Source organism: Pristis pectinata, chromosome 39 (assembly GCF_009764475.1).
Source record: "Pristis pectinata isolate sPriPec2 chromosome 39, sPriPec2.1.pri, whole genome shotgun sequence".
Classification (NCBI taxonomy): Eukaryota; Metazoa; Chordata; class Chondrichthyes; order Rhinopristiformes; family Pristidae; genus Pristis; species Pristis pectinata.
In genome coordinates this window covers 1,901,729-1,921,824 of record NC_067442.1, presented here as the reverse complement: position 1 = coordinate 1,921,824, position 20,096 = coordinate 1,901,729, and the positions used below count along the sequence as shown (strand labels likewise).

Sequence of the window (20,096 nt, the reverse complement as noted above, 5' to 3'; positions counted from 1 at the left end):
TCAAACATGGCCGCCCTCCCTCCCGGCTAAGCCCCGCCCACATGACCTGCGGCGTCCTGGCAGCTGCCACAACACCCCCGCTTTTGCCTCCTCTAAAACTCTGAGAAGTCCGGGGTGAACTTTTCCCGCCTCCTCCCCCCTCCCCGACGGGCAGTTTGTGTGGGGGGGGGGGGCTGAAAGTGATTGAGGATCCCGCCTTCGGGGCGGGGCCGGCGGCTGACCCGGAAGTGGAAGGCGCGGGCGGGAAGGGCGGGAGAAGGCGCCGTAAACAGCCCGACTCTGGGGCGGCTCTTGGCGGCGGAGGGCGGGGTCCGGGGGGGGCTCCATGAGGAGAAGTCCCCCTAAACCCGCCGCCCCTCTCCGTCCCGGGACGCTCCGGCCGCAAGTTTGGACTTTTTTTTATTTCGGTGCCTTTTTTTGAGGGGGCGGTGCCCCCCCCCCACCCCCCGTCCCACAAAATGCCCGAGATTAAGCTTCAGTACGTGGTGTCCTGCAGCAGTGAAGACCCGGTGAGAGGAGGTCCCCGTTCCCCCTTCTGGGGGGGGGGGGGGCAACTAAATGTCCCCTTCTGGGGGGGGGGGGCAACTAAATGTCCCCTTCTGGGGGGGGCAACTGTAAATGTCCCCTTCTGGGGGGGTGGCTGTAAATGTCCCCTTCTGGGGGGTTAACTGTTAATGTCCCCTTCTGGGGGGGGACAACTGTAAATGTTCCTTTTTGAGGGGGGCAACTAAATGTCCCCTTCTGGGGGAGGGCAACTGTAAATGTCCCCTTCTTGGGGGGGTTAACTGTGTCCCCTTCTTGGGGGGGGGGAGCTGTAAATATCCCCTTCTTGGGGAGGGCAACTGCAAATGTCCCCTTCTGGGGGGGGGCAACTGTAAATGTCCCCTTTTGAGGGGGTAGCTGTAAATGTCCCCTTTTGAGGGGGGCAACCGTAAATGTCCCCTTCTGGGGGGGCAACTAAATGCCCCCTTTTGAGGGGGGCAACTATAAATATCCTCTTCTGGGGGGGAGCAAGTAAATGCCCCCTTCTGGGGGGAGCAACTGGTGTGAGGGGTGGCGCGAGTTGGCACGTGGTGGTGCTAATGGTTGGGTCGGGTCATTGTGGTCAGTGACGGATCACACCAGGGGTTGGCGCGGTTGGGGGGTTGTGCCAGGGGTTGGCAGGTTGTGCTGGGGTTGGTGCGGTTGACGTGTTAGTCGGCGCAGGTGACGATTCACACCAGAGGTTGGCATCGTGTCATTGTTGGCGCGGTTGACGGGTCGTGTCATTGTTGGCGCGGTTGACGGGTCATGTCAGTTGTTGACGGTTTGCGTCTGTTCGGTGTGGGTGATGGGTCTGTCGTTGGCGGTTGAGTAGGTGACGAGTTGTGTCGCCAACGGTTGGTGTGGGTGATGCTCCTATGTTGGTGACACGTCGCCACGTCAGTGGTTGACGAGCATTGGATTGGGCTTGGCCATGGACTGCGGGGGAAAAGCAGTTGCATTCCCACATCCCAGAAATCCGGTGCATGGTGGAGAGGAGGGGCAGGTGACCACTTGGGAAACCGGAACGCCTGCATGTGGGTGGGATGGAGTGTGGGGCTCGTCTGACACGATCTCCACAAGCGAGACAGGGTCAGGTGGTCCGTGCCAGTTGGGGTGTTGCAAGGGGAATGTTGGGCTCCAATTCGGGGGCAACTTGGCCAGTGTTTCCCTGGACAGGATCCCACAGAGTTGGTATCACCCCTCTGGCAGTGGGACCCTCCCTCAGTAATGGACCCCAAGGCCAATGTCACCATCTCTATCAATAGGAAGGGATGGGTTACAGAGACGGAGAGAGTTGTAGGGGCCGGAGGCGGTCACGGAGACGGAGAGGAGTGCTGGGGACGGAGGGGGGTCACTCTCCCCTCTCTACCTCTCCCTCGGTATTCCCGGGAATTCTGTCCCAGAGGGAGGTGGAGGATGGATCATTGGTAGGAACTAATGAGAAGAGAGATAACTGTTTGGAAGGTCGGGGGATGGAGGGCGATGGGGAACTGGACGGGACGGGGGAGAGCTCTGGGGCAGAGCAGCCGTGATTGGACTAAATGGTGGGGTAGGATAGAGGGGCCAAGTGGCCAACTGCTCCTCTTGTGACGGGTGTTCTGTTGTCCCCTAGACACACAAGGCTGAGAACCTGCTGCGTGCGGACACCTACCGTAAATGGCGGTGCGGTGACTGTGGAGAGAAACAGAACTCGGTCATTCTCCAGGTACGTCTCAATGCTTGCAGTGAGATGTGGCCTTTCCTTCACTCGGTACTCCCGGTGTGGTCTGACCCAGGGATATGGAGACTGGAACTGTGCACGGTGCTCCTGGTGTGGTCTGACCCAGGGATACAAAAACCAGGACTCTGCACGGTGCTCCCAGTGTGGTCTGACCTAGGGATACGGAGACCAGAACTGTGCACGGTGCTCCCAGTGTGGTCTGACCCAGGGATACGGAGACTGGAACTGTGCACGGTACTCCCAGTGTGGTCTGACCCAGGGATACGGAGACCGGAACTGTGCACGGTGCTCCTGGTGTGGTCTGACCCAGGGATACGGAGACCGGAACTGTGCACGGTACTCCCAGTGTGGGTCTAACCCTGGGATACGGAGACTGGAACTGTGCACGGTACTCCTGGTGTGGTCTGACCCAGGGATATAGGGACTGGAACTCTGCTTTCAAGGAGTCAGTGGACACCGCGTGCTCCCTCTCTAGGGACTCACAGGCATGGATGTAACCTCGGAAGAGGAACAGGCAGTTGGCTCGGGTGGAACCCTCGAATGTCTGCTGCCTGGACCCATGAATGGCCACCTTGGCCAGGACCAGAGGCAAACAAACCAGGAGACCCCTCCCCCCTCCACCGAGCGACCCAACCCCTTCCACACTGGGTGACTGAGGATCAGGAGCGTGGGGGCTGAAGTGCAGCCAGGACTTGTGAGGCAGCCCCTTCAAACAATCAAATGGGGGCTGCAACCTTTCACACTCGATATATCCACGGCCCTAAATCCATTCGTAATTTTTGCTCTGATTCTGAATATCTTCTGCTAAAACTGGGTCTGATTTATTTACATGGTATTGTCTTTTAACCGATATTCTCCACTAACTGCATGCTCCTGGAGAAATTATCCTGCTGTTATCAGGAGAAGTTGCTGCAGTCTCAAGCACAAGTATAGCCTCGTTCTTGAGGCAGATAGACTCTTGGGGGCTTTTGCATCCCCCACCATCTGTCTTGTGGTCTGTGAACACACAGGAATGTGTAAGGAGTTGGGGTACACAGTGGTACAAACCTTGTCATCTCTGTTCCTGCAGTTTGAGAAGGCGGAATTGATTCACAGTATTGATATCGGCAATGAGGGGTCTGCTTTTGTGGAAGTGCTGGTGGGCAATTCGACGTCGGCCTGTGAGCAGGATTTTGAGGTGAGGGGCAAGTCCCATCTGTCTTCATCTGTGAACTCCCACCAGCAGATGTGTCAGCCCTCGCTCCAGAGGCGATTCAGATGCTTGGATATGGAGCTACTGCTTCCAGCTCTGTCTGCACTGTCCCTCCCTGTCTCAGTGGCTCCCTCCGGCCCCTACACCCCGTCTCTGTGACCCCCTCTGGCCCCCACACCCCTCCCCGTCTCTGTGACCCCCTCCGGCCTCCATACCCCTCCCCATCTCTGTGACCCCCTATGCCCCTCTTCAATCTCTCCCCCCACCCCCATCCCGACCTCCCTGTTTCCCGTTGTTCCGCCATTGACGGCCATGCCTTCAGCTGCCCGGGTCCCAAGCTCCGGAATTCCCTCTCTCACCCTCTGTCTGACCCAGCTGTGGATGACCTGCCGGAATTTCCTCTCTCAGACCCAGCTGTGGGTGACCTATTCCTGTACCTCCTCAAGGAACCGCTTTCGGTTGGAACATGCCCCTGAGTTTCTCGCTCTCACCCCCCCACCACTGATGTTGCCTGCGGCACTGACGTGTCCTCTCCCTCCCAGGTCATCCTGGTCTCCTCCTTTTTCATGTCTCCCACGGAGAGTCGCAGCGGCACCAACCTCAACCGCGTCCGCATGTTTGGTCCGGACAAGTTGGCCAAGGGTGTCCTGGGAAAAAAGTGGGACCGAGTCAAAGTGGTCTGTACTCAACCATACAACAAGGTGAGGAAGGGGATTCCAAACCCTGGGGGGTGGGGGTTGCTGTGGTAGGGGGCAGCTGTGTGTATGAGATCATTGAACAACCATCAAGTTCATTGTAAAATGCACAAATACACATCTACACAGGCGCAATGAGAAACTTAATTGCAGCAGTATCACAGGCACATAGCATCAGATAAGCAGCATTCACAAGAAAAAAGCACAAGTTAAACATAAATTACACATAATTTTTACAAGAAATAACAATTAGAACAAAAACAAAAGTCCATTGCAGTACAAAGTGGTCCCAGTGTTGCTGTACTGAGGCAGTGATTAGGGTTGTACCGGTCGGTTCAAGAACCGAATGGTTGAAGGGAGGTGCTGTTCCTGAACCTGGTGGTGTGGGACTTCAGGCTTCTGTACCTCCTGTCCGATGGGAGCTGTGAGAAGATGGCACAGCCCGGATGGTGGGGATCTTTGATGATGGATGTTGCCTTCTTGAGGCAGCGCCTCCTGCAGATACTCCTGATGGGGAGGGATGTGCCTGTAATGTATTGGGCTGAGTCCACTATTCTGTGCAGCTGCCTGGGTTAAGAAGCTGCAGAGAGTAAAAAAAAACTTGCCCCACACATCTCATTTGAATTTTCTCCACTTTACCTTAAATCCATGGCCTCTTGTATTTGACATTTTGACTTTGGGGAAAAGATACCGGCTGTCTACTCTATCTGTGCCTCTCATAATGTTATAAACTTATGTCAGGTCTTCCCTCAGCCTCCGCCGCTCTGGAGAAAACAACCCAAGTTTGTGCAACCTCTCCTTATAGCTCATGCCCTCTAATCCAGGCAGCGTTCTGGTGAACCTCTCCTGCACCCTCTCCAAAGCCCCCACACCCTTCCTGTAATGAGGCAACTGGAACTGAATGCAATGCTCCAGATGCGACCTAACCAGAGTTTTATAAAGCTGCAACGTAACTTCTTGACTCTTGAACTCATTGCATCGACTAACAAAGGCAAACGTGCCATGCAACTTCTTAACCACCGTATTGACTTGTGCGGCCACTTTCAGGAGCTATGGACTTGGATCCCAAGATCCCTCTGCTCCCAGATGTTTGGCATGGGAGGTGGGGAGGCCAGACACTGCCTTTGCGCACCTCTATCCCCCCTTGCTCAATCTCCCCTTTACCATGAATCTCCCAATTTGACCTCTGATTCCGTGGTGGGCAGTTCTGCAGGAACTCCTGACGAATCCCAGGACTTTTGGTTGGTTTTCCAGATGGAGAGAGTGGGACTGGGCGAGGGTTAGAGTTTGAAAATTCCGGCTTTGGTTCTGGGAATGAAGTTGGGAAGTGGTTCTACAGGTTGGGGAGGGTGGGAGGGATTGGGGATTCTTCCCCACCCCCATCAACTGCATTTGGAATATTTGAGCAATTTTGGGTCCCATATCTAAAGAAAGATGTGCTGACCCTGGAGAGGGTCCAGAGGAGGTCCACAAGAATGATCCTGGGAATGAAAGGGTTAACGTACGAGGAGCGTTTGATGTCCCTGGGCCTGTCCTCGATGGAGATCAGAAGGATGAGGGGAGGATCTCATTGAAACCTCGGAATAAAGGGACGTCCCTTTAGAACTGAGATGAGGAGGAATTTCTTCAGCCGGAGGGCGGTGAATCTGTGGGATTCGTTGCCACAGAGGCTGTGGAGGCCAAGTCATTGGGTGTGTTCAAGGCAGAGATTGATGGGGTCTGGATCAGTGAGGGGGTGAAGGGTCACGGGGAGAAGGTGGGAGAATGGGGTTGAGGAAAAAAAATCAGCCATGAATGAGTGGGGGAGCAGACTCGATGGGCCAAATGGTCTAATTCTGCTCCTATGTCTTATGGCGAGTGTCAGGGATTGGTTTCAAATCCGAGATTGCGAGAGGTTTGTTGACCAATTGGATTAAGGGATTTGGGGTGGAGTTGGGGCTCAAAACGGATTGGATAGTAGGATAGAATGGAGGGCTGAAGGGCCTCCTGCCCCTGTGTAACAGGCTAGAGAGGGGCTGAACAGCCTTCTGTTCCCAGGGAATAGTGGTGAAGGTTGAATTCTCTGTGAACTGAACGGAGAAATTCATGGGCCGCGGTTTGCCAGGAAGCTTGGTTTTGTTCACTAATATAAGTTTCTTTTCTTTCCCCTGCTCACCGACCCGGTTCCAACACCGGGGTAGAATTTGCCCTACGGCCTCTCGTTCATCAGGTTTAACTCCACTCCGGAAGCCGATGAGAAGATCCCAGGTTCATGCACTCCGGTGAGTGACTCCCACGCCTCCCAGTCGCAAGCAGCGCATCGTGTCAGCAGAGCGGGATCACCGAGCGCTGGGAGTCCCTCATTAGCGTGGAAACAGGCCCTTTGGCCCAGCTCGTCCATCCTACCTACCGGAGCCAGTACCATTTGCCCGCGGTTGGTCCATATCTAAATCTTTCCCATCGATGGACCTGTCCAAGTGTCCTAAATGTCGTTAACGTAACTGCCTCACCCACTTCCTGTGGCAGCTCGTTCCATACACTCACCAACCTCTTGGTGAAGGACTTTCCCCTCTCACCTTCAACCTGTGCCCTTCAGTTTTAGACTCCCCCACCCTGGGGAAAAGACTGTGAACGTCCACCTTATGGTTGGACATTCGTGGTTTTACAAACCCCTCAGCCTCCTTCGCTCCAGGGAAAACTGTCCCGGCCTGTCCAGCCCGTCCTTATAACTCCAGCCCTCCAGTCCCGTGAACGTCCCCGTGAACAGTTTCTGCCCCCTCTCCAGCTCAATGACACTCTTCCTATAGAACTGCGCACAGTACTCCAGGTGCGGCCTCACCGACGCCTTGTACAGCTGTAACGGGACGTCCCAACTCCTGTACTCAGTGCCCTGACAGATGAAGGCCAGCGTGCTGAACGCCTTGTCTACCTGTGACCCCACTTTCAGGGAATCATGTACCTGTACCCCTGGGTCTCTCTGTTCTACAACACTCCCCAGGGCCCTACCGTTCATTGTGTAAGTCCTACCCTGGTTTAACTCACCAAAATTCATCACCTCGCCCTTGTCCGAGTTAAACTCGAGCTGCCGGTCCTTGGCCCACTTCCCCAGTTGATCCCGATCCTGCTGTAACCTTCGCCAACCTTCCCCACTGCCCACCACACCTCCGATGTTGGTGACGTCCGCAAACTTACTAACATTTGCACCCAAATCGTTAATAGTAACATTAATATTGGTCAATGTTCACCAAATCATTGATGAGTGCCTGTGGGAGGCTGTGGGAATGCAGGATACAGTAGCACCTTGGTCTTTGTTGCCAGGAGGGTGGATGGTAGTCATTGGGACATCCCACTACCACAGTATAGAACATTGGCGAGACCATCACCCCACCCCCGGGCACAGTAGGGGCTCCGTACTGGAGGTGGGGGACAGACAGGTGTTGGGGAGAATGTGGGGTCCTGGGACGGGGAGAAAGGGTTCCCGTATGAGGGACCTCATTCCTGTGCTCTCTGGAGATTCGAGGAACTGGGGGGAGGGGTCTCAGTGAAGACCCTGAGGGAGCTGGACATGGGGGGGAGGGCTTGATGTGAGGAGAGGAGGTTCCCTGGTAGATGGGAACGGGGAGGGATTTCTTCTCTCAACCCCCACCGAATCCTGGGAATTCTTCTTCCCTGTAAGAGTGGTGGGTGAACGTGGTCAAGGTGAGCAGGCGTTTGGTTGGGGAAGTTGTGGGGGAACAGCCTGGAAAGTGGAACTGGGCTGACGCTGAGTTTTTCCGGAATGGTGCAGAGGAAGGAACAGGCAGGAAGAGGCCCTTTGGCCCCTCGTCCCTGTTCTGCCATTTCCTGTGACCCCCGGCTGATCCCCTCCCTCAGCCCCCACTTCCATGCACTAACCCCGCATTCCCTCCGTTCCCTCAGCACCCAGAAGCCTCTCGGATACACTGAGATCTCCAGGGAGGGAGAGAATTCCTGAGGTTCCCCGAACCTCTGGGTGAAGATATCTCCACCCACCACCACCACCGCCCCTCCCCCCCATCTCTTGAATAGTCGACCCCTCATTCTGAGACCGGGACCCCTGGTCCTAGACTCCCTCGGCCAGGGGAAACCCCCTCCCCACCACCACCACCCCCCCCGCCCCCGTCAAGGGCGTTGTGCCTCAGTGAGACCCCCTCTCATTCTCCCAGACTCCAGAGAGTCGTGGCCCCCATCTGCCTAATCTCTCCTCCCCTCTCGCTGTTGTCCAGCGGTAGAAGATTCCAGATTTCCTTCCTACTCTCAGAGATGAGAGAGATGAACTTAAATTGAAACAACTGAACAAAAATGTAAATAAGATGCCCATTCCAGTTGTGGTGTCAGTGAAACAAATGGATTGTTTAAACCCATCATCTTTGAGAATCAGACCAGCATTTATTGCTCCTCCATCCCTGCAGCCGCTGTCGGGCTAGTGGTGGAGGGAGGGGGTGTTTTGGGGGGGGGGGGGGGTGCTGATGGAGCAGCTGCTCTGTTCTGGACAGTGTTGACCTTCTCGCGAGTTGTTGGAGCTGCCCTCACCTAGGGAGGTGGGGAGTGTCCCGTCACACTCCTGACGTGTAAGTGGGGGACAGGTAATGTGGCAGATGTGGGGTGCATGGACTAACCCCACCCAGGGAAGTGGGGAGAGTCTCGACACACTCCTGACGTGTAGACGTGAGAGAGGCCTTGGGGTGTCAGGAAGTGAGTCACTCTCCGCAGGATCCCCACCCTTTGACCTGCTCCGGTAGCCGTGGTGTTCCTGTGGCTGGTCCGGTTGAGTTTCTGGTCAGCGGTGGGCACCACCCCGCACCCCCCCCCCCCCCACCACCACCTCTGGATGTTGAGGGTAGGAGTCTGGGTGATGGGAACACCACTGAATGTTGAGGGGAGGTGGTGAGACTCCCTCCTGGGGGAGACGGTCACTGCCCGGCACGTGTGTGGGGTGAACGTCACTGCCCTCTGATCAGCCCGTGTCTGAACGCTGTCTGAGCCTCGGTCCCCGCAGGGGTGGGCGGCTCCCTGGGCTGAGGGGCTGTGAGTGGGATCGAACCGTGTGCAGCCGTCAGTGACCATCCCCGGTCCTGACCTCCTGACAGGAGAACGGTCACTGATGGAGCAGCTGAAAGTGGTTGGGCCCAGGGCTCTGTCCTGCAGAAATCCTGTACTGGTCCGTGTGTCCGTACCTGCCCCAGGGAGGGTTTCAGCGGAGGGCCGGGGTAGTTATTGAGGGGGTCTCAGAGGAGGATGATCTCACGCCCGTGTTTCTCCGCAGAAGGTGACCAAGCTGGGCCAGTTCGTGGTCAAGGAGGAGGAGGGGAGCAGTGAGGGCCTGCGGCCCGGCAGTCTGTTCTTCAACAGGGCCACCAGGCCCCAGTCTGCTTCGACAGGTGGGTCATGTGGGACGGCGGGGGGAGAGGATGGAGAACCCTGTACCTCAGCCTGGGAGACCCCTGCCCCTGCCTGACTCCGTGTGCTGGTCAAACCCGTCAGCTAACGTCTGTCGGGACAGGCCCTGACTCAGCTCTGTTTCTTCCTCCTGCTCTCTGTCTGAAGCTGGGACGTCTTTCCCTTTCCCTTCCACCCCCCGTCTGGGAGCTGGGGACGTCTCCCTCTCCCTCTCCCCCTCCTCCCCCTCTCCGTCTGGGATCTGGGCATGTTTCCCGCTGTCCATCTGGGACAGGTGTAGTTACTGTTTATTCTCTGCCCACCCTTCCCCAGCGTCCCCCCCCTCACCGAGTGGCCGGCCTGGATCCAGTTACGCAGCAGCTGCCCTGCAGGCCAGCGGGGTGACCTCCCCCAGCTCTTCGACTGTGGCAGCCGTCGAGAAGATCCCAGGACAGCCCGGCTCCCGATCACCTCCCCCCAAGGTAGGTTCCCTCTCCAAGGGGTGGGGTCAGTGGGGGGAGGGTGTGCGGGTTGCTTTACCTGTGGAGGGAGTTTGGGGAGGGGGTAGTGAGGTGGGTGGGGATAAGGGAAGTTGGGGTGGGAGGGGGGGAAGGAGGGAGGCGGAAAGGGTGGGGAAGGAAAGGGGGGTAAGAGGGAGTGGGGAGGGGGTAGGAGGGGGTGGAGCTGGGGGGAGGGGGTGTGTGACCACTCGTGTCCCACCAGGCCACTCTCCCCACAGGAGGGGGTGCCAGCCAAGAGGAAGTTCGAGTTTCCCAAGGAGCGAACGAAGAAGGAAAAGGAGATGGCGGAAGGTTCCGGCAAGAAGGCCAGCCCGTCTCCGTCTGCTCCGAAACGGCCCCGAGGTGAGGAGGGCCGTGCTGCCGGAGGGGCGGCAAGGAGGGAGCGCCGTGCTGCGGGAGGGGCAGTGAGGAGGGAAGGCTGCGTTGCGGAGGGGGGGCAACGAGGAGGGAGGGCTGCGGTGGGGGGGGGGGCGGCGGCGAGGAGGGAGGGCCACGCTCCGGGAGGGGCGGCAGCAAGGAGGGGGGGCCGTGCTGTGGGATGGGCAGCGAGGAGGGAGGGCTACGCTGCGGGAGGGGCAGTGAGGAGGGAGGGGTGGCAAGGAGACCCCAGGACCACAATCGGGGGGAGTGCACGGGTGACTGGCACCCAGATTGTAGGCATTGCTGTCTATGGGATCTTGCTCTGCACAGATAGGGAGGTGATGTGGGGTTGTAATGATTTCTTTCTGCTTCCCCCCACTCTCTCTCTCTCCCTCCTTCCTCCCTCTCCCTCCCTCCTCCCTCTCCCTCCCTCCCAAACCCCCCACCTGTTCCATAGTCGACCCACCTGCCACGTCCCCCTCCCCGAAGACAGCCCTGGCCTCCGGGAGGGGGAAAGGGAAGCCAGGGGCGGGCGGGAGGGAGCCCAGACCCCCCGGCGAGGCCCCCGACTTCCACTCGCTCCTGGCGGGCACCATGCTGGTCCTCAGTGGGTTCCAGAACCCCTTCCGCTCCGAGCTGCGGGACAAGGCGCTGGAGATGGGAGCACGATACCGGAGCGACTGGGACGCAGAGTGTACGCACCTGATGTGAGTGAGGGGTGCACAGGGCGATCCCACTACAGGGGGACTGGGAGTGTACGCACTTGGTGTGAGTGAGGGGTGCACAGGGCGATCCCACTACAGGGGGACCGAGAGTGTACGCACCTAATATGGGTGAGGGGTGCACAGGGTGATCCCACTACAGGGGGACCAGGAGTGTACACAACTGATATGGGTGAGGGGTGCACAGGGCGATCCCACTACGGGGGGCTGGGGGTATATGCACCTGATGTGGGTGAGGTGGTGCACAGGGCGATCCCATTACTGAGGACCAGAAGTGTGCACATTTGGTGTAAGTGAGGGATGCACAGGGTGATCCTGCTACAGGGGGACGCACCTGGTGTGAGTGAGGGGTGCACAGGGCGATCCCATTACTGGACTAACTGGAACTCGGGAGCAGCCACCATGGTTTGGTGTCGTTAACCCCACACTTCCTTCCATCCCTCACATCAGACATCCCCCCCCTACCCCCTGCTGTACCTCAGGTACAACCTCTCTCTGACTCTCTGTTGTAACTCACCCTGCCCCCAGGGCTCAACCTGTCAGATACATCTCATGCAGCTGGGGAACCAGGGTGGGCTTGCCCATGGGATACGGTATTGTCACGGTGGTGGGAGGCAGAGGGTGGCAGTGGAGAGATGTTTCTCAGACTGGAGACCTGTGACCAGTGGTGTGCCGCAGGGATCGGTGCTGGGTTTTCTGTTGTTTGTCAGTTATATTAACGATTTGGTAATTGGTTTATTATTGTCACGTGTACTGAGATACAGCCAAAAGCTTTTGTTTGCATGCTATTCAGACGGATCATTACGTACATGAGCACATAAAAGTACAAAAGGAAAACAATGCAGAATAAAGTATCACAGCCACAGAGAAAGTGCAGTGCAGGCAGACAATAAGGTGCAAGGGCCACGACGAGGTAGATTGTGAGGTCAAGAGTCCATTTTATCGTTTGATAATCTGATAACAGCGGGGTAGAAGCTGTCCTTGAGCCTGGTGATACGTGCTTTCAGGCTTTTGTATCTTCTGCCTGACGGGAGGGGGGAGAAGAGAGAATGTCCGGGGTGGGTGGGGGTATTTGAAGCGGGAAGTGTAGCCAGAGTCCATGGAGGGGAGGTTGGTTTCCGTGATGTGCTGAGCTGTGTCCACAACTCTCTGCAGTTTCTTGCAGTCCTGGGCAGAGCAGTTGCCGTACCAAGCTGGGATACATCCGGATAGGATGAGAGTGTAGGTAGCGTGGTTAGCAAGTTTGTGTATGACATCAAAATCAGTGGTGTAGTGGTGAATAAAGAGGGTTGCCCAAGATTAAGAATCTAGATCAACTGGGGAAGTGGGCCAAGGAATGGCAGATGGAATTTAACTGGGATAAGTGTGAGGTGATGAATTTTGGGAGGTTAAACCAGGTCAGGACTTGCACAGTGAACGGCAGGATCCCGGGGAGTGTTGTAGAACAGAGAGACCCAGGGGTACAGGTACACGGTTCCCTGAAAGTGGTGTAACAGGTAGACAGGGCAGTGAAGAAGGCGTTCGACACGCTGGCCTTCATCGGTCAGGGCACTGAGTACAGGAGTTGGGACGTCCCGTTACAGCTGTACAAGTCATTGGTGAAGCTGGTCGCCCAGCTATAGGAAGGGTGTCACTGAGCTGGAGAGGGGGCAGAAAAGGTTCACGGGGACGTTCGCGGGACTGGAGGGCTGGAGTTATAAGGAGAGGCTGGACAGGCCGGGACTTGTTTTCCCTGGAGTGAAGGAGGCTGAGGGATGACCTTAGGGTGGTTTGTAAAACCACTAGGGGCATAGATAAGGTGGACGGTCACAGTCTTTTCCCCAGAGTGGGGGAGTCTAAAACTAGAGGGCACAGGTTTAAGGTGAGAGGGGAGAGATTTAAAGGGGACCTAAGGGGCAAGTTTTACACAGATGGTGGGTGTATGGAATGAGCTGCCAGAGGAAGGGGTAGAGGCGGGTACAATTACAGTGTTTAAAAGACAATTGGGCAGGTACATGGATAGGAAAGGTTTAGAGGGGTATGGGCCAAACACGGGCAGGTGGGATTAACTTGGATAGGCACTTTGGTCGGTATGAATGAGTTGGGCCAAAAGGCCTGTTTCCGTGCTGTGTAACTCTACAACTAACTTGAAAGTGACCCTTTCCCACCTCTGCCAGTTAACCAACCATCTCCCTTTCCTAACACAGTAATCCACCCAACAATGACCCAACCCCTGGGTGGCAACTCCTGACTGTTCTTTGATAAATTTCAATATACTCCATCTACCAGGTTCCCCAGAACGTCCCACTTTGTCTCTTCCACAAACTCCTGGAACCTTGTCGGTCTTTGAGATTAATCTGTGGACGCTGCAGAATGTATTCTCATTGCTTTCTGTTAGTCGCTTTTCAATGGGCTGTGAGGGTGGGAGACAGACCACGCGGTGACCACGAGTGTGGTGGTCTCGCGGGTGGCTGCGTGCACCAGTGTGATCTCCTCCCCCCTTGTGTTTTCCAGCTGTGCATTTGCCAACACCCCCAAGTATACACAGGTGAAGGCGCTGGGCGGGACCGTGGTGAGGAAGGACTGGATCCTCGACTGCCACAGGAGGAGACGCCGGCTCTCTCACAAACGGTGCAGCTATCTCCCCTTTCCCTCTGCTCTCTCTCCCTCTGTCCATCTGCCTCGCTGTGTCTGCCCTCAGCCCCCTCGCTCCGCCTGCCCTTGCGACCCCCTCCATGTCTCTGTCTCTTCCCGGGCACGGTAGTGTAGCGGTTAGCATAACGCTTTACAGAGCCAGCGATCCGGGTTCAATTCCGGCTGCTGTCTGTAAGGAGTTTGTACGTTCTCCCCATGTCTGCGTGGGTTTCCTCTGAGTGCTCCAGTTTCCTCCCACATTCCAAAGACGTACGGGTTAGGAAGTTGTGGGCGTGCTATGTTGGCGCCGGAAGCGTGGCGACACTTGCGGGCTGCCCCCAGAAGATGTATTCCACTGTGTGTTTTGATGTACATGTGACTAATAAAGAAATCTTACCTCTCTCTCGTTCTGTCTCTCTCTTTCTCGCTCTCTTCCCCCCTTTCTCTCCTCTAACTTCTTCCCTCCCTCTGCATGCTTCTCTCCCCCTCTGTCCACCTCTACTCTCTGTTACCGACGACGACACTGACCCCGCCGCCCTCTCCCGCTCCCCACACTAACCACTGTCCCCTTCCCCTCCCACCTGACAGTTACCTGTTGGACGGCGCTGGCTCGAGCAGTGAGGACGAGGAGGAGGGTGAAGCCCCCGGCCCCCCGTTGCCTCGAACACAGACGGTGGACAGGAAGGTAGGGATGGGGAGGAGGTGGGGGGGGGGGGGGGGGGAGGTCAAAGGAAACCATCAGCCCCTCTCTGGGTTGATAAATGCCAGGTGAACAACTCCCGCTGAGGGCCCCCATGAGCTGCCCCCTGCCCCCGGCCGCTCTCCCTTCGGCCCCTGACGGGAGGTTCTGGGGTGGGACAGTTCTGAGATTCGCTGCTCTTGTTCCCACAGACCCCCCGCAAGGACACACCAGGCCCCCACAAGCAAGGACAGCAGGCGGACGTGACTCCCACCACCTCCCGGCGAGACGACAGGCCGCTGATTCCGGAGCAGGACTACCAGGGATCCACGGACGAGGAGGTGCCAGGTGGGAACGTTTATGTGGATGGACGCAGGGCCTGGAAACCACATCCCACGTCGCCCTCGTCACTGGTCGTGGGCTCCTCCTGTGACCAGCCGTCCCCGCACTCTTCCCCCTTCCCCGGAACATCCAGCTCCTGTTCTGCTTCCTCTTCCTTTTGAAGCTCGCTTCCTCCAGATTCCCTGCCAACTGCCCCCAGATTCCACCCCTCACCCACACACCGGGGGTGGGGGGGGGGTGATTTTACAGCGGCCAATGAACCCACTGACCCCAGGGAGTGGGAGGGAACCAGAGCCCCCGGGGGCGGAAACCCACGAGGGTCATGGAGAACATGCAAACCCCACACAGACAGCGCCGGAGGTCAGGATCGAACCCGGGTCTCTGGGGCCAGAAGGCAGCAGCTGCAACAACCACATCCTGGGCCTGATACTAGGAGTCACAGAGTCACAAAGCGGGGAAACAGGCCCTTCAGCCCAACTGGTCCAAGATTTCCTTGCAAGCCGGTCCCATTTGCCTGCGTTTCGCCCATGTCTCTCTAAACCTTTCCCATCCATGGACCTGTATGAGTGTCTTTTAAATGCCTCACCCACTTCCTCTGGTAGCTCATTCCACGTACGGACCACCCTCTGGGTGAAAAAGTTGCTCCTCGGGTCCCTTTTAAATCTTCCCCCTCTCGCCTTAAACCTGTGCCCTCTAGTTTTAGTCTCCCCTATCGTAGAGAAAAGACTGTGTGCATTCATCCTGTCTGTACCCCTCATGGTTTTATACACCTCTATAAGGTCACCCTTCAGTCTCCTACGCTCCAAGGAATAACGTCCTGGCCTGTCCAACCTCTCCCTATAACTCAGTCCCTCGAATCCTGGCAACATCCTCGTAAATCTTCTCTGCACTCATTCCAGCTTAATGGTATCTTTCGTATAGCAGGGCGACCAGAACTGAACTCCATGTGTGGTCTCACCAATGTATTGTCCAACTGAAACATCACATCCCAATCCCTGCACTCAGTGCCCTGACTGATGGAGGCCAGCGTGCCAAACGCCTTCTTCACCGCCCTGTCTACCTGTGACCCCACTTTCAGGGAACCATGTACCTGTACCCCAGTTCTCTCTGTTCTACAACACTCCCCTGTGATTTACCAGTCTCTCTATGTACCTGTACCCTGGGTCTCTGTTCTACAACACTCCCCAGGGCCCTGCTGTTCACTGTGAAAGTCTTGCCCTGGTTTGTCTTCCCGAAACAGAACACCCCGCACTTCTGCAGGTAATCCTGTCCCAACCCCGAGCAGGTGTGCCATCTGCTGTGCTGTGACACTAAAGGTATCACAGAGGGCGTGTGGCCCCTGTCTTTGACCCCACACACACAGCTGGACAGATTGCCACTTAGGGATGGGTGGGGCCACAGGGTAACTGGTGTCCCCTGTTCTCCCCCACTCCAGGAGCACAGAGGACGGTGGATGACGATTCAGGCTGTGACACGGAAGATGAGATCAAGAGGTGGGTCCCACGTCGCACGGAGCCCCCTCGGGTCCCCCCACCTCCCCAGTGCCGCTGGCATGAATCCCACCCCCATCCCACGGGGGAATCCAGACACCCAGGGCTCAGTCAGAGGGGGGGTGGGGGGGGCGGAGAGGGTGAGGGAGGGGATTCTGGAGCTCGGGGCCCGGGCAGCTGAAGGCACAGCCGTCAGTGGTGGATCAAAGGGAATCGAGGGTGGGTGGGGCGGGATTGGGGGGGGGAGATAGAGGAGGGGCGTGGGGAGTCACGGAAGTGGGGAGAGGTGTAGGGGTCACAGGTGCGGAGGGGCGTAGGGGTTACGGAGGCAGGGATGGGCGTGGGGGTTCACAGAGCAGGGGAGGGGCATGGGGGTCCCAGAGCCGGGAGGGGTTGAACCTGCGCTCTCCCATCTGCCCAGGGTCCAGGAGCACCTCGAGAAGCAGCGGGGGGAGGAGAGCGATCCCTACACGGCCTCCACAGACGAGAATACCGACGTTGAGGATGGAGGAGAGGCGAACGACCTGCCCATTCCGGAGCTTCCTGGTTAGAACCTGGGGACCTCCTCCAGCCCCAAACACCCCTCCCTGTCTCCGTGACCCCCTCCGGCCCCCACACCCCTTCCCATCTCCGTGACCTCCTCTAGCCCCTGCACCTCTCCCTGTCTCAGTGAACCCACCCACCGGCCCCCACACCCCTCCCTGTCTCTGTGATCCCCTCCCTCAGCCCCCACTCCACTGCACCAACCCCGCATCCCTCCGTTCCCAGAAACCTCTCGGATACACTGAGACCTCCGGGTGTGGGGGGTGGGAGGGAGAGAATTCCCAAGGTTCCCTGACACTGGGTGAAGAAATCTCCCCCCATCTCCGTCCCTGAGACCGGGACCCCGGGTCCTGGACTCTCCGGCTGGGGAAATTACAAGCATATTATGGAGCGTGTGTGTAACTGAGCCAATTTGTTTTCCACAGATCTCTTCATGGGGAAGCACTTCCTCCTGTACGGAGAGTTTCCAAACAATGAGCGTCGCGTGTTAACTCGTTACATCACCGCCTTCAACGGGTGAGGGGGGAGCACTGTGCTGTGGGAGGGGCAGTGAGGAGAGGGGAGCGCCGCGCTGTGGGGGGGGGGGGCAGTGAGCAGGGAGCGCCGTACTGTGGGGGGGGGGGGCAGGGGGCAGTGAGGAGGGAGCGCCGTACTGTGGGGGGGGGGGGGGCAGCAGAGGAGAGCACTGTGCTGTGGGAGGGGCGGTGAGGGGGGAGCGCCGCGCTGTGGGAGGGACAGCGGGGGTGCAGCAGGTGGGGAGCACCGCACTGTGGGAGGCCAGTGCCTGACCTCTTGCGTCCACAGTGTTTCTGCGGCTGGACCGGCTGAGTTTCTCGTCAGTCGTGACCCCTAGGATGTTGACGGTGGGGGTCTGGGCAAGGGAATTGGTCATTGGTTTATTACTGTCACATGTACCCAGATACCATGAAAAGCTTTACTTTGCTTGCCATCCATACAGATCATTCTGTACATCAGGGTGGTACAGAAGGAAAACAGAATGCAGAATAAAGTGTCACAGTTACAGAGAAAGTGCAGTGCAGGCAGACAGTAAGGTGCAAGGGCCATGACCGGGTAGATTGTGAGATCGAGAGTCCATCTTTAACGTAGAGAGTTCCGTTCGAGGGTCTTATAACAGTGGGATAGAAGCTGTCCTTGAGCCTGGTGGGACGTGCTTTAAGGCTTTTGTATCTTCTGCCCGACGGGAGGGGGGGGGGAGAAGTGAGAATGTCCAGAGTGGGTGGGGTCTTTGATTATGTTGGCTGCTTCACCAAGGCAGCGAGAAGTGTAGACGGTCCGTGGAGGGGAGACTGGTTTCTGTGATGCGCTGGGCTATGTCCACAACTCTGCAGTTTCTTGTGGTCCCGGGCAGAGCAGTTGCCGTACCAAGCCGGGGTGCATCTGGATAGGATGTTTTCTATGGTGCATCTGTAAAAAATGGTGAGGGTTGAGGGAGACATGCCAAATTTCCTCAGCCTCCTAAGAGGGGCATTAGTGTGCTTTCTAGGCCATAGTGTCAACGTAGGTCTCATTTTAGACTCCCCTACTCTGGGGGAGGGGAGACTGTGACCATTCTCCCTACTTATGCCCTCCACAAGCCTCCTATGTCACTGGTGAGCTCTCTTGGCTGCGGTTGGACAAGTTGTTAGTGAATCCACCCAGGAACGTGAAGCTCTCATCCATGGTCACCTCAGCACCTTTGATACAGACAGCGGCGTGTGCACCCCCCTCCCCCCCCCACTTCCTGAAGTCAGTGAGCAGCAGTACAACAGTTTTCTCCCCCAGGCTGTCAGGCTCCGGAATACCCCGGAGTCAGTCGCAGACAAATGCCGCGTCAAAAGTCCCGGTTTGCACAACGGCGTATAACAACTTTGGCCGCTGTGAGCATGTTATACACTTAGTGCAACGCACTGAGTTCTGTATTTTCTTTGTCCAATTCAGTTTTGCACTAACCTTGCACTAATTTTGTATCTTGCACAATTTTTCTGTCTGCATTTATTGCATGTTCCCTGTTCTATGTCTGCCCTCTGTTGTGAGAGTCTGGGGGAAACAACATTTCGTTCCTCTATGTGTTTTACAATATCCTATCTGGCTGTATCACCGCCTGGTACGGCAACTGCTCTGCCCAGGACTGCAAGAAACCGCAGAGAGTTGTGGACACAGCCCAGCGCATCACGGAAACCAGACTCCCCTCTGTCTTTATCTCTTGTTGCCTTGGTGAAGCAGCCGGCATAATCAAAGACCCCACCCAGCCGGGTCATTCTCTCTTCTCCCCTCTTCCATCAGGTAGAAGATACAGGAGCCTGAGGGCACGTACCACCAGACTCAAGGACAGCTTCTACCCCACTGTGATAAGACTATTGAACGGTTCCCTTATACGATAAGATGGACTCTGACCTCACGATCTACCTTGTTGTGACCTTGCACCTTATTGTACTGCACCTTCTCTGTAGCTGTGACACTTTACTCTGTACTGTTCCTGTTTTTACCTGTACTACCTCAATGCACTCTGTACTAACTCAATGCAACTGCACTGTGTAATGAATTGACCTGTAGGATCAGTTTGCAAGACAAGTTTTTCACTGTACCTTGGTACAAGTGACAATAATAAACCAATTCCAATATCGGTGAATGACAGTAAAGTATAACTTGAACTTGTTTTGCTGACATTGAGGGAAAGGTTGTTGTCCCTGCTGTATGCACGAGCTCACCTAGTGTGTGTCCCTTCCCCCACAGGGCCCTGGAAGACTACATGAGCGAGAGTGTCAACTTTGTAGTGACAGCTGAGGACTGGGACGACCGATTTGATGAGGTGAATGCCCCCACCCCCACGGCACGGTGCTCCCTCCTTGCTCTCCTTCCCCCGGCACCACCAGTTAACTCTGACCAGAGCCGCAGAGGGTGGGGGAGAGGGGCCGGATTTGTTGAGAGCTCCGTTCACTGACGCTAGTTTTGCCTTTTTTTTTTTCTCCCCCACCCCACAGGCCCTGATGGAGAACTCAAACCTGGCCTTCGTCCGTCCCCGCTGGGTGTACACCTGTAATGAGAGGCAGAAGCTGGTTCCCCACCAGCCCTACGTGGTGGTACCCAGCATCTAGACCACCCACCCATCTCCTGCGGGGGGAAGAGGACGGAGCCCACCAAGGAAACCTTCCTTCCCTCCCCCCCCACCTCCCCATTTGCTGTATTGTGTCTAGCCACTGGGGATGAGCTCTATGCTGGTGTCCCTCCCAACCTGTTCTATGGGCAACTCCCTCCCCAATTCTCATCTTTTATTGGTTCTATTTTGATATAAAGAAAGTAAAACCAGCGTTTCACAGA

At 56.7% G+C, this 20,096-nt stretch overlaps 1 protein-coding gene across 1 annotated transcript; it reads left to right on the top strand.

Moving 5' to 3' along the window:
* Nucleotides 1-229: 229 nt before the first annotated feature.
* On the top strand, nucleotides 230-20,096 carry xrcc1 (X-ray repair complementing defective repair in Chinese hamster cells 1). The gene is made up of 17 exons (XM_052045497.1): nucleotides 230-509; nucleotides 2,138-2,230; nucleotides 3,315-3,422; nucleotides 3,980-4,138; nucleotides 6,313-6,393; nucleotides 9,396-9,510; nucleotides 9,842-9,990; nucleotides 10,248-10,371; nucleotides 10,847-11,096; nucleotides 13,605-13,721; nucleotides 14,313-14,409; nucleotides 14,616-14,751; nucleotides 16,181-16,238; nucleotides 16,657-16,781; nucleotides 17,204-17,294; nucleotides 19,512-19,587; nucleotides 19,760-20,096. The coding sequence occupies exons 1-17, from the start codon at nucleotides 459-461 to the stop codon at nucleotides 19,871-19,873; spliced, it is 1,944 nt and encodes a 647-aa protein (XP_051901457.1). The 5' UTR covers nucleotides 230-458; the 3' UTR covers nucleotides 19,874-20,096.

What these genes read in the sequence shown, in the direction of transcription:
- xrcc1 (XM_052045497.1), top strand. Translation starts at nt 459, where the DNA reads ATGCCCGAGATTAAGCTTCAGTACGTGGTGTCCTGCAGCAGTGAAGAC. An exon ending in AGAACTCGGTCATTCTCCAG is followed by an intron (nt 2,231 to 3,314) that starts GTACGTCTCAAT and finishes CTGTTCCTGCAG; the next exon opens with TTTGAGAAGGCGGAATTGAT. An exon ending in GTACTCAACCATACAACAAG is followed by an intron (nt 4,139 to 6,312) that starts GTGAGGAAGGGG and finishes ACACCGGGGTAG; the next exon opens with AATTTGCCCTACGGCCTCTC.